The 13,194-nt window shown below is 26.3% G+C and overlaps 1 protein-coding gene across 1 annotated transcript in view; it reads right to left on the reverse strand.

Annotated features, from left to right (window-relative positions):
- The window catches only part of LOC111623141 (homeobox protein abdominal-A homolog), a 44,435-nt gene extending 31,571 nt beyond the window's left edge, over nt 1–12,864 (reverse strand). The window contains exon 1 of the mRNA XM_023365627.1: nt 11,942–12,864. Coding sequence (XP_023221395.1) covers nt 11,942–12,368 — 427 coding nt within the window. The 5' untranslated portion in view covers nt 12,369–12,864. The remainder of the gene's footprint in view (nt 1–11,941) is intronic.
- Nucleotides 12,865–13,194: the final 330 nt, after the last annotated feature.

Below are 13,194 nucleotides of genomic sequence, written 5' to 3' on the forward strand. Positions count from 1 at the left end.
TATTCGATATTATAATTGATATTTTACTCAGACAATAGCACAGAAACCTGAATTAGATAGACCTAAGTTTTGTATTGTACAGTACATAAAGGCCTATTCTGAATTCTACTAATTTGAAGAAGAGCTAATCAAAAGAAGCAATTTACTCTTTTATGTAACAATAAATACATCCATTAAATCAGATGAACCAACAAAAAATGGAATCTGAAAGAGGAACAACTATATCTTAAGTGACTAAAGGAATTCGTAATCATTCAATAACGTAATTGACGAAGTTAAACAAAGTATTCGAAGAGATATTCGCTTTATAGAATATTTTATTTATATTGTATCATCAATTTAATGCATTTATATACGATAAAAATAAAATAAATGTAAAATATTATTAGTTTTTCTTTAAAAATTATCTATGAATCGAGTGGAATTTTTTATTTTTTTATTTTTACAATAAGTCGGAAATATTCAGTTGAGGAGAAATTATATATTTGGAAAAATACTAATTACGGCGCTCCCGTACTAATAGATTAAAGATAATTATTATCTGTTTCCATCAGAATATACTGTAGTCCGAATAGGAATCAAGTGGAACACATTTGATAAACAGAAACTGAAACTATACACTTAACAATTGACAATGATTGATATGTATTATTATAAAAGATTAGAATTTAAGTATTATTTACGCTAGAAAGTATGAAAATTCTTATTCTTTCCCATCAGAACGAAAAAAAAACTTTCTACATGGATAAATTTAAATCATTACAATAATAAATAAAAAGTGAATATTAAAAAAAATTGTAATTTTCTTAACTGTCTCTTTGACAATTATTTAAAAAACATTTATAAAATTAAAAATATTTTCAATCTTTACGTTACTAACATATACACATCATAAAGTTTGTTAGTTTTATTATCATAAATGTAAAAATATTTTAACATAAAACTTAAAAAGGTAAGAAACAAAGTTTCCTGTTAATCAAATAAATTAGCTATAGTACAGAAGTAAATAATTTATATTTAATCTTTATATAATTTTAATTATTTTTATACTAAGTTCAGAATAAAAAAAGTTAACTTCAAGCTAATCTTTGAAATTTTGAAGCAGTTTTATCACAAATCCATCTGTATATTAACTTACAAAATTCTTTTTAATTAATTTAAATTTTATATTTTAAAATTCGATATTAATAGCATATTCTAATCAAATATCAAAGGTTCTATCACATCTACATTAATGATATAGCCTATCTAATCTTAAAAAATATTCAGTTTAATCTAAAAGACTTTAAAATGAATTTTGATAAAGGCTAACATTTAAGCAAGATAAATCAGTTACCCTTTCTAGATTTTTCTTAAGATTTCGCATTTATTTTACATCAAAATTCAATTATATTTTAGTGTGGAGTTGATTCTCTTCTCTGAAAATTTTGATACTTGTAATAAAATTTGAAGTTTTAAATTATAAAAATGTTAATTGTTGAATTAAAAAATATATTATTAAAATTTATTTTAAATGTTTTTAATAAATACAAATTATATGAAGCAGATTTCTGTATTTGCATACTGATTTTTATCTGTTTTAATTTGAATAATGTTATTATGCAAGAAGTCTAGTTCAGCATATTGACGTTTACCATTAAGTGAAAAATTATAATGACCTACAAAACACATGTGATATATATATTTGGATTAGTACAATTGTAATTGAAAGCGATTAAACAAGTTCTTTAATTAGATCTAACTTTTCTAGTGTTAGAGACAACAGTACCCCTATCATTTATGTTGGAAAAATGTACTGAAGAATCATGAGAAGTAGAATCATTTGTGAGAGAATCCACAGGCCCACAAAAATAGGAAGCAAATGCCTAGCATTTCATAATGAAAAGCTAATGGTTACTAGTTATTGGGAAAGTCTATTGCATAAAGACAGTGAGAGAAGGGTTGGTAGGATGTACAGTACGCTAGCATCAAACGAAATGAACTACTCCACTAGACTTCTATTCCTCATACCTTTATATCATACCCTCCGACCGGTAGTAGAGGTCCTCTTGGGTCAATAAAGTAGTGTTTTATTACCTATATTAGATCCATTTTACGATCACTAAACAGGAGGTAAATAAAAAAATTAGTAAGGTAGGTAATTATCGACACCCTTGGGTGAAGAAGTAGTTATTTATGCTCTGTTTGTCTTATTTATGAGTCTATTTGATGGGGTTGTAAAAATGTTATTGGGAAATAAAATTTTTATCTGTTTGTCCCAACTCACAGTTCTCCTCTTTACAAAATATCTGTGTAAGAGGCAGATACTTTCGACATCAACAAGGTGTAAATGGACAATCAATTTTACGAAGTGTTAAACCAGCAATCAAGTTGTTATTGCTTACTGGTATAATATTGTCAAGTGTAGGTGTTTAATTTCATATTTAGCACTAAGGTTAAGTGATCCTTAATTTTTATTTATATATAATAAATATTGAAAATGTATCATAAACCCTTTATTAATCAAGATACTGTAGATAGGAATGCATTAGTTTTAGCTACAAGTGATCATAAACTTTCAAGAGAATTTATTTACATTTAATAATATTTTTCCAAATATAATATCTCCTACAAATATACTTTTTACATTTAAAAGTAATATTACATAGCGATTCCATCCAAATAAATGTTTTCTAAAAATAATTTCTAAATCATGTTTCAAACGGAAATTAATTTTAATTAAATATTCAGATTATGTAATTGATGAAAGTCATTACGAAAATTTACACAAAATATATTTAATAATCAAACAATTCTACCTGAATAATAATAATAATAATATTAATATTCAAAGAGGAAAGCTACGTCTAAAACAGCCTCTCACTTGCTGCTAGAAAAGATCAATAAAATGCATCAAAACTGATGCGGGCTGTGGTATAAAAAATAAATTAAGACAGATTTTATTTGCTAATTCTGATTCATATTATTCTTAGTTATTATCTGAACAATCCAGATTAAAATAAATTTATGTTGAAGAATGATATACTGCTTTAAAACATTACCAATAGAATAAACTGGTTGGGAATTTATGTTGATTTAAAAAGGGTGTAAACTTATGACCATAAAGGGAATACTCGTAACTGAAATAATAATTGTAATGAAATGAAATCGTGGTAAAATACTCGATAAATAATAAATAATACCGAAAGGAAATAAACTTAATATGGTTCGAAATAAATCCTTAAAAATAGTGGAAAAGTTTAAGGTGGACTTCATATCATATGAATTATGGGCTCTATGAGAAAAGGTAATAGGATGAAGATATGAAGACTGTGTGATGCAGGCAATCTATATAGACTAAACGCATTCTTACTATATATTTATTTTTCTATTTTCTAAAAGATATTACTTCAACACAACAAAATAGCTTAGTTTACGTTCAACGAATAAAATTTATTATGTTTTATATGCTATATTTCGTGAAAATACATTTATTTAATTTTATTTACCGTTATAAAAGTACAGTTATAAAATAAGCTAGTAAACCACAATGAAATTGGCAAATAAAAATTAAATTTTATTTTCTGTAATAAAGTTATATTAACAGTTTCAATTTTAAAACAATAAACAAAATGTTAATCTCTTTAATAAGAAGGCAAAATCGTAGCATTTTTAAATTACTGATTATAAAAGAAACTGTGATAATTTAAGAAAATAAAAATAATTTTAGGAATGTTAACGAAACTTTTATTTAATATTATTTATATGATTCCGTTTTGGGGATTTAGTTTAATTTAACGTAGCCAATCGGTATAAATCCAATTAACCTATTTCTATCAAGAAATTGTTTATTTATATTAGAATTTATAGACAAGAATAAACTTAATTTTACACTAACTTATAAGAACAATTTCCTTTCCACTAACTGATTTTAGTACATTATTAATTTTAAATGATATAGTTTAAAATTCAGAATAATAATAAAAAAATTAATAGAGTTTTACACGTAATACATCATAATAATTTCGTTAATTAATTAATTAAATTTGAATAAAATAAATAATTAAATAAAATCAAACGAGTTAAAACTAAATACAAAACTTTTATTTATTTAATATTAAGAAATAAAATATTGATAATTATACTAACAAATAATAGAAAAGTAAAGTTTTATTTGCTGAAAGAAAAGTTTAATGAATATAACTTTGTAAAATATTACAACTTATTTATATTTATTATACAATAACAAATAATTGTAACAACATAAGTGTCAATATATTTGTTTACTATTAACCAATAAATACAAGAAATTTATTTAAATATTCGGATTTAAGAAGTATTAACATTAGACAATTCGGTAAAGTTAATACTTGAAATGACGTTAGTTGCTTAGTTGTTTCTTCTCTCAACATTTATAGGCTTGTAATAACGAGTGGGAAGAAGGATCTTAAAAGTGACGTTTATAACCATTTTATTGCCGTTAGACCTATTTGCGGATCGTAAAGAGAAACTACATCATGCAAACTGTAGATGGACATTCGTTTCGTCAAAAGCAGAAGTCAAAAAGTTTCTTAGTTTCCACTACTTTTTAGTACTAATTATTCTCTGGAGCACCCTTCTTTCCAATTTACATTTACTCTTATTGATTATTGATTCGGCAGAGTTTTAAAGGTATTCTCTCTTAGAAGAGTCTACATCATCCGAAGTAATTACTAAAACCTGCAACTTTAAAGAAAGTTTTAAAATAATTTATAAAAAATTAACATAGTTTTTTACTGTAAATGTTTAATATCAAACTTTCTATATGTGTTACTTTAATCTAGGAAAATATATTATCTAAAATTTGATTAAAAAAACAAAACAAACTTACTTCTTGTATTTTAAACAATTTTTTTAATATAAATCTGGTGTTATTTAATGTACATTTTGAAATTATTTATAGGATAAGTATCTTATATAATTATAACTGAAATCATTGTAATAANTTTTTTTTTTTTTTTTTTTTTTTTTTTTTTTTTTTTTTTTTTTTTTTTTTTTTTTTTTTTTTTTTTTTTTTTTTTTTTTTTTTTTTTTTTTTTTTTTTTTTTTTTTTTTTTTTTTTTTTTTTTTTTTTTTTTTTTTTTTTTTTTTTTTTTTTTTTTTTTTTTTTTTTTTTTTTTTTTTTTTTTTTTTTTTTTTTTTTTTTTTTTTTTTTTTTTTTTTTTTTTTTTTTTTTTTTTTTTTTTTTTTTTTTTTTTTTTTTTTTTTTTTTTTTTTTTTTTTTTTTTTTTTTTTTTTTTTTTTTTTTTTTTTTTTTTTTTTTTTTTTTTTTTTTTTTTTTTTTTTTTTTTTTTTTTTTTTTTTTTTTTTTTTTTTTTTTTTTTTTTTTTTTTTTTTTTTTTTTTTTTTTTTTTTTTTTTTTTTTTTTTTTTTTTTTTTTTTTTTTTTTTTTTTTTTTTTTTTTTTTTTTTTTTTTTTTTTTTTTTTTTTTTTTTTTTTTTTTTTTTTTTTTTTTTTTTTTTTTTTTTTTTTTTTTTTTTTTTTTTTTTTTTTTTTTTTTTTTTTTTTTTTTTTTTTTTTTTTTTTTTTTTTTTTTTTTTTTTTTTTTTTTTTTTTTTTTTTTTTTGAGGGGGTCAAAAATTAAATGAAGTCTAATTAAGTCGTGTGCTTTGAAGAGAGTTTTAATGAAAATGAAATAATAAATTCTTAACAAAACAACAAAAAAACTCATTAGCATTTAGTAAGAGATTAAATATTATAGCGTTACATACGTCTGTAACGATTACCGGAGAACAAAGGATCGAAGTTTCATTTTGAGAAAGAAATACGTGACTTTCAAACATTACTCGCGCGAATGTACAATAGAATCGACTGAAGATGGACAGCACGGCCTGACATAACCATTTCGACGATCTTATCCAATATTACAGAAAACATTACAAAAGCGAACCAAGAGAATCGCGACAAACATCGTTATTTCCTTCGCACGTTCGAAACATTCTTTCTGCTAACATATTAAATTCCCCACAACCTTATGGCACAGCGAGGTAGGGTAGGTTTGGTATATTCGACCGATCGAACTTTCTCTCGTTGGGAGGGGAAACTAAGACAGAATCGTAACGTAAAAGAAAAAGACCGTTAGACAGGACTAATGCTGTCGTGGGAATTTCAAATGGCGACCGTTTGCAGACAGTCTAACGATCTTTTTGTCGACGGCTTTTATTGTGATCGGGGATCCAAGCGTAAATTTCAGGTGTACTTCGACCCACCATTAGAGAATGGTGTTAGTGCGCCGGAAATTTTCTTCTCCTATTTCTTCTTCTGTAATGCTGTAAGGCTGACAATTAGGCTGTTTTATCAATCGCTACACCGCATCACACACGTCCTAGCTACAAATTTTTACTTATCGTTCTAAAATATTACGTTATTTTACAGAAAAACATTCGATAAATATAATTAAATAATATTTATATAATCAACGTGGCCTACGCTTCGCTTATAGCGTATAATTTTTCAAGTTTTTCAAGCTTTGAGGCTAACATACTGATTTAATAAATATGTATCCAATGAACTTAAACAGAGATTTGATTATTTACTCAATGAAACTAATCGCATAAAGATATTAGTTTCGATTATGTTAACGGTTTTGCATAGCCATTAACTGTAATAATATTAATTTGTTACATTTTTTTCCCTCCTTTCGGCTATTAAAATAAATCTTAGTGAGACTTTCGTGTTGGTTAGTCGAATCACTTACCCTGCTGAGTAGAGATAACAAACCCCAGGCGTTTCTGATTGGTTTACTTGCATAGAATATTAATTTCTGTACGGAAATATTAAATAGGCTGTTACGAAAGTCTCTCTTAACAAATAAAGATCATAATTATGTTCAAAGCTTTAATAATTTCTTAATTTATGCAACTATTTAAATAATTTAGCAAAGCATTGTAGTCATTGAGATAAGTATATAATAATTTTTTAATAAATACTTCATAGAAACTTACCCCATTTATCAAAACTAGTGATGTTTTTATATTAACCTCATCCAACTTGGTTGCGCATATATGAACTTAAGAAATAAATCAGATTGAAAGTTTGCTTAGATTTTAACAAGAGATGAATGATCTTATTCGTTTTTAAGTTAAAAATATTTAGTTTATATTGCAACTTAATAATCTATATAATGATTAAATGACTCACCTACATTATTTAATATAAATATATTTTGATGAAGAGAGTTAAGATTANATATTATTACATTAATTTTTAAATTTTAATATGAAAAATTTAAGTATCTAAATTATATATAAGCTTATATTTTTTAAGATAAATAAAATATTTATGGCTTGTTAAATGCTTTAAAAATATTAATTTTATCTACAATCAATAGATCAAAAAGAAAATTTTTAAGTAACTTACAACATATAATTAAAACTTTTTAAAATAAACTACAGTTTTATTATCTACTAGCGCTTCTGTCTAGTCATTGTGAGACATTGTGATCTTAAGGTAATTAATATTTTTTCCGAAACAAGAAAATGCATAATTTAAATTATTAAGTTTATATACCTTATAAACATATTAAAAAGTAACCATAATAATTTTTCCTTTATTTTATAATTAATTAAATTAAAACAATTGTTTATATAAAGTTTATAATTGTAAATAAAACGTCTCGAAATTAAAATGATTTAAATTCTTTTATTTTATGAATATTCGGAATGTTAAGAATAATTGAATCTACATGTGTTATATATAATTCAATAACGTTATAAATATTTAATTTTAGATAATAATACTTAAAGATACGATTTTATAAAGAATTTAAGATTTAAATGGATTCTAGATCTGTTCAGAATATTAGATTTTGAATATTTAATCGTGTAATGCTGATTACAACACATTTATTAATACAACAGATTAATCTTATCTTAATGAGCAATTTTAAATATTATAACTGTACACGCAGGACTTTAATGTAATATTATAAACAGTAAAACTTTCCTGCGAGATTACAGTTACGACTTGTAGATACTTAGACCTACGTATAAAAATTTATTGGTATTTAAATAAAATATAATGGTTTACGTAAGAAAAATGTAAATATCGATTAGTAATTTAAACTTGGATGCGAAAAATGATCTTTAAAAAAAATGAATGAAGAAATAGCAAAGTTGCTATCAGATTATAAAATGATGACTGTCATTTTATTCTCCCTTCGACTATCATCAAGACTATGAAATGATTTTAAAAGAATACTTTTCAGATATTAAAATCTCTCTCTCACACGTTACAAAATGGCAACTGAAACAATTTGTTCTCGTACTTCAGGCATTAATAAATGCATTTTATAGAAATTTCGCTTAGCGTGTGATATAATATTAAAATATTCTCGATGTTTAATGTATTTTTAAGGAATGATATCCCGACTAAAATACCTTATACGCCAATGATACTCTATATAACCTCATTTTAAATGTTAAATGTTCTTCGTTTCTTTCCTCACTTTCTATCTCATTTTATTTTATTTTTGTAGATGAAACAAAGACTCAGTTTAATTATATTTAAAGTTTAATTTCAGAATTCAATAAAAATCAGCATTTCGTATTGAAAATTGCTTTTAAAACTGTTAATCATGCTTAGAATTGATTGGTTCGAAAACGATTGCCTAAAATTATACATTTCAAAGGTACAGTACAATACTCAAAAACTTAATATACATTTACTTATTGTATATTGGTTTCATGTCATGTTATAAGCATGCATTTAAATTAATCTTACAACACACACTTAATGTATGTTTCGAGTGTGAATAATCGCATAAATAAAGACATTTACAATTTATCAAGTTGAATTTATGTAAATAGCACAAATTCGATTACTCGTTTTAGTTACTCTTTTGGTTTAACAAACCGTAAAAGATATTAAACAGGCAAATTATTTGGTAAACACATGTCAGATTTGTCATCTTGAGGTAACACATTCATAAACGAATTTAATAGGAATAACACAGGATAAAAAGCTTTTATGTAAAGCTCTAAAATTAATCCTGTTGCAAAAGTAAATTGATCGAACATCAAACAGCATTGGGACTATAAGTGGGATTTAACATTACCGGATGAGATTGGTGTTTTCCTATTTGATCCTAAATACACCACAGAGTTTAGTGTCAAGAACCTTTAAAGTATTCCCTAATCGGGAAAGTAGGGACATCTAGCGAGCGATTGGGAAACCATCTGGGACTCCCATCAAGCCAAACATTCACGAGAATGTATGAGGACTTTACCGAACTCGAACCTATTTTCGAATAAGTTTGTCACCAGACTTGAGGATTGCTGCGAAAAATCTCTATTTCTCTCTGTATTTATATATATAGAAATTGACAATATTGAGAATATGGACTTTGAAATGCGACTGACATAATTTTATCCGGATAGATTGTCGTGAATTTCTAACAGTTTTCTCTGATAGGGAATATCGGAATATCTATATACTGTATATATTTTAACTCAAAGTTGACTATATTGCAATCCGAAAAATGAATAATTTATATTTTTTAATATTGTTTAATAATCAACAAATAAATTCAATTATTTTTAAAATTCAAGATCGTTTTAGGCTATAGTGAACAGTCAACTTTTTATAGTCTTTATAATGTATTACATATGATAAGTAGGAAAATGACAAAAACTTCGTGTTTAAATTAATGATAAAATGTATTAAAATGACGAACAAGCAATTAAGATTTTATATATAAAGTTTAAAACAGAAATTTTATTTTACAATTTTTTTATAAAAACTATAAATTCGTTTTAAGTGTAGAGTTTTAATTTATTTAAATGATTTTTTTTAATTTACAAACTTTTATTTAGCAAGTTTCTTAATATATTTACATGCATTGATACAAACTTTCACAGATTTAGAAAAATCATAATTTTAATCGCTAGAACTTTACAAATGATAGAAACAATTAAAATTAAATAATTAATATTTATAATGAGAAATTAATAATTAAAAATCATGACTGATTAATGTTGCATAATAGAATAATTAAATGAAATTTTTAGTAATATTTTTAAAATAACAGACTTCTTAACTTTTATAATGAGTTGGAAAAAAGGATATAGTTTGGAAGAGAATTTGAAAATTATAGGCCTATAAAATTATCCAAGCTGCAAAACGTTTATTCTAATGTATTTAAAGAATTTAAGTTCAGTTTAAAATGTTAATAAGACAAGACTGGCTCAATGTTGTAAGTTTTGACCTAAATCACTACTTAGTAACAAGTGACTTACTTATTAATCCAGCATTATTCGCAGTTTTTTAATCAATTCTAACAATAAAACACTAAGCCATTTATTAAGAATAATTTAATTCTTACCTTAACGCAAAGAATTAAGAAATTAATAGAATAAACTAATTTTTCAAATTTAATTCAAGTTAAAAAATTCATATGTTTATGTGAAAATATTTAGTACACAAATCATGTGTTTCTAATGAATGAAAGTTAAAAATAAACTGAATGTTTTTAAAAAATAATATTTGAAGAATTTTTTTTAATATCTCAAACTGTTAATTATTAAGTATTTAAATAGGTAAAGCTATGTATTCAATGTAAAATAACCAATTTATTATTATATAGCCTTAAATGACCTGGACCTAAATAATTATGAAAACGGGTTAGGAGAAGAAAAGGGTTATCTTGTATAAGTTACGCTAAATATTACTATTTTAGAAAGACCTAAAATATTCGATTTTTTCATAATTAAACATAAATTTGACACTAAAAATGTTGAAATAAATAAACTATATCTTATTATATCTAAAGCATTTTAAAATTTTATTTAAATTATAAAATTAAATTAAATAATTTAATTTTTAAATCGATTTATAGAAATTTAAATTTAAAAAAATGATAAACGGAGACAATTTTTAGTTATTGCGTTTATTTTTATTAAATAAATTATAAAACATTTTTTAAAAAATAATTGAAAAACTTTATTAAAATGAAACATTTTCAGATTATTTTATTTAAATAAATAAATAAAATATTCCTAATTTAGGATTCATGTGAAATAGGATTACACTAAACTTACTATAAAATAGCTTAAGTAAAATAATTCTTGATTAAAGTTAGAAAATATACTCAAAAGTATTTTCAAATAAGCTACGGTATTGTTATGTTGCTCACTTTCTTAAATTATATGCCAATACGTAATCCTGACATTTTATAACTTTACAGCCAGTCAAGATTGAATGGTGAGATATAAGACTATGCAGCATGACATGCATACGAAGTTTATTTTTAAATATATCTATAGTGACTTTAGGGCATTACTTTCTATGCAGTCTCTCATAATAAAAACTGAAGCTTAATTGAGAGATTCAGAAAAGAGAAACTTAAACTGGATGAAACGACATTCGCAAAGTATCATCAACTCCACTGCCTCTTTTATAGGAGAACCATTAAGTGCCACTAAAACTTAGCCAACAAGACAATAGTAAGCACGTGGTTCTCAACTTTATTTCTTCACATTAATAGATTTTACAATTAGTTTAGTGTTTTACAATATTAATATTAAACGCGATATTTATCGACGTCTACTTCGAAACTATGGACAGCGTTAGTGATTTAATATTATATATAAAAAGAGGATTATATACAGTGTAGAAGAACACATTTTTCTTGTCTAACTCGCTACTCAATGAGATGAAGAGCGAGAGAAAACTGAAAGGTGAATGGGAAAGGGACGCAACCCACCAGTTCCTGAGAAGGGAATAAAACAGATGAGAATGAAACTATCGTCCTCGCAGCCGCCTCTTTCTCACTGTCTCTCCCCACAAGCTGCGAGTCATCATAAGGGCGTTAGGCCTAAGGGCAGCCATTTTGAAATGCACACATTCTATTTTCCACACAAGCATAAATACACGTAATAACATATACGGGGAAGGGAGTTATCTAAAGAAATAATATACGACTTACCGGCTATTGTCATCCATGGGTAGCGGGGCACGTCCGGTATGGGATCTGCTTCCCTGATCGCCAGTTGCGAACAAGACGAGAGCGGAGAACCCAGGTCGGGACTGGCTGGATGCGGTAGGAACTGGGTGGGTGCCATCATGCCAGGGGTAGCGGTGGGACCGCAGTTTGGCAAGCCGAAACTATACCCCGTACCACACATGTCAAGGCCATTTCCTTGACTACTCGAGTATCGACAAGACTTGGCCAGATCTAAATTTGACGTGTAGTAAAGATTGCCTGTAACAGCTACTGACGACTGAGGAGACAAGGCTGCGTATGGATACATGCGGTGTTGCGACGGTCCATAGCTAGACAGCGTGGCCGGTGGGGGTACAGGATCACCAGGATACTTGTTCCCCAGGAGTCCGTCCATAAAATTCGTACTCATTTTTACATCATATTTTCTGGAACGTTTTACACCACACTCAAAATAGACTAGCTTTACCACACTTCGTAGATGGCTTCTTACCAGTAATGGCTACGGCAGGGACCAGCTGCCGAGCCCAGCGTAAACAACCCAAGCCAATCAAACGCTTCAAGCAACCCGACGACCAATGAGTAGCTGTTTCCGCTTACGGACCTACTTCCGTCAGCTAGGAACGGTGAGAGATTTTTTCACCGAGTCTTCCTGGCTCTAAGGGGGGCGTACAACACAAACCCCTCAATAATCTTGCAAAACTTTGGGCGTATTCCGACAATTTGTGATCCTTCTTGACCTTCGACCTCCACTAACAGGACCAGTGTGGGAAGATACAGGCAGCTTTTTTACTCTGCTAGCAGCTATCGTTCAGACAGGATTCTGCATATTCATCGCTGGTTTTGCACGGAGTGATTTAATGAACGTATATCCGTTATACTTTCGGAGCGACGTCGATGTGTTGCGTGTGCTTCTGCTCTCTTCATCTCCTCCATTGCTCTCGCTTTCGCTCGCTAGAGAGCGTGGTATGGCGCGCCAGAATGAGAAAAGAGAAAATAAAAAGTGCATGGCGTCAGGAATGTCCTAAAAGCAAAACAAAGATGGCTGCTTCGATAGTTGAATTAATCAAATATATATATATATTTTTTTTATTTTAAAAATTCATCTTTAATTCGTAAAGATGTTGCACGTTTTTAATAAAAAATTTTTAAACTGAAAGTTTATCGAAATTGTTTTTAAAGCAGAAAAACTAGGTTTAAATCACGACAATGACCTAATTAGAAAATATTTGCAAAAA

Source organism: Centruroides sculpturatus, unplaced genomic scaffold (assembly GCF_000671375.1).
Source record: "Centruroides sculpturatus isolate CEXI.00-Female unplaced genomic scaffold, Cexi_2.0 scaffold144, whole genome shotgun sequence".
NCBI classification, from domain to species: domain Eukaryota; kingdom Metazoa; phylum Arthropoda; class Arachnida; order Scorpiones; family Buthidae; genus Centruroides; species Centruroides sculpturatus.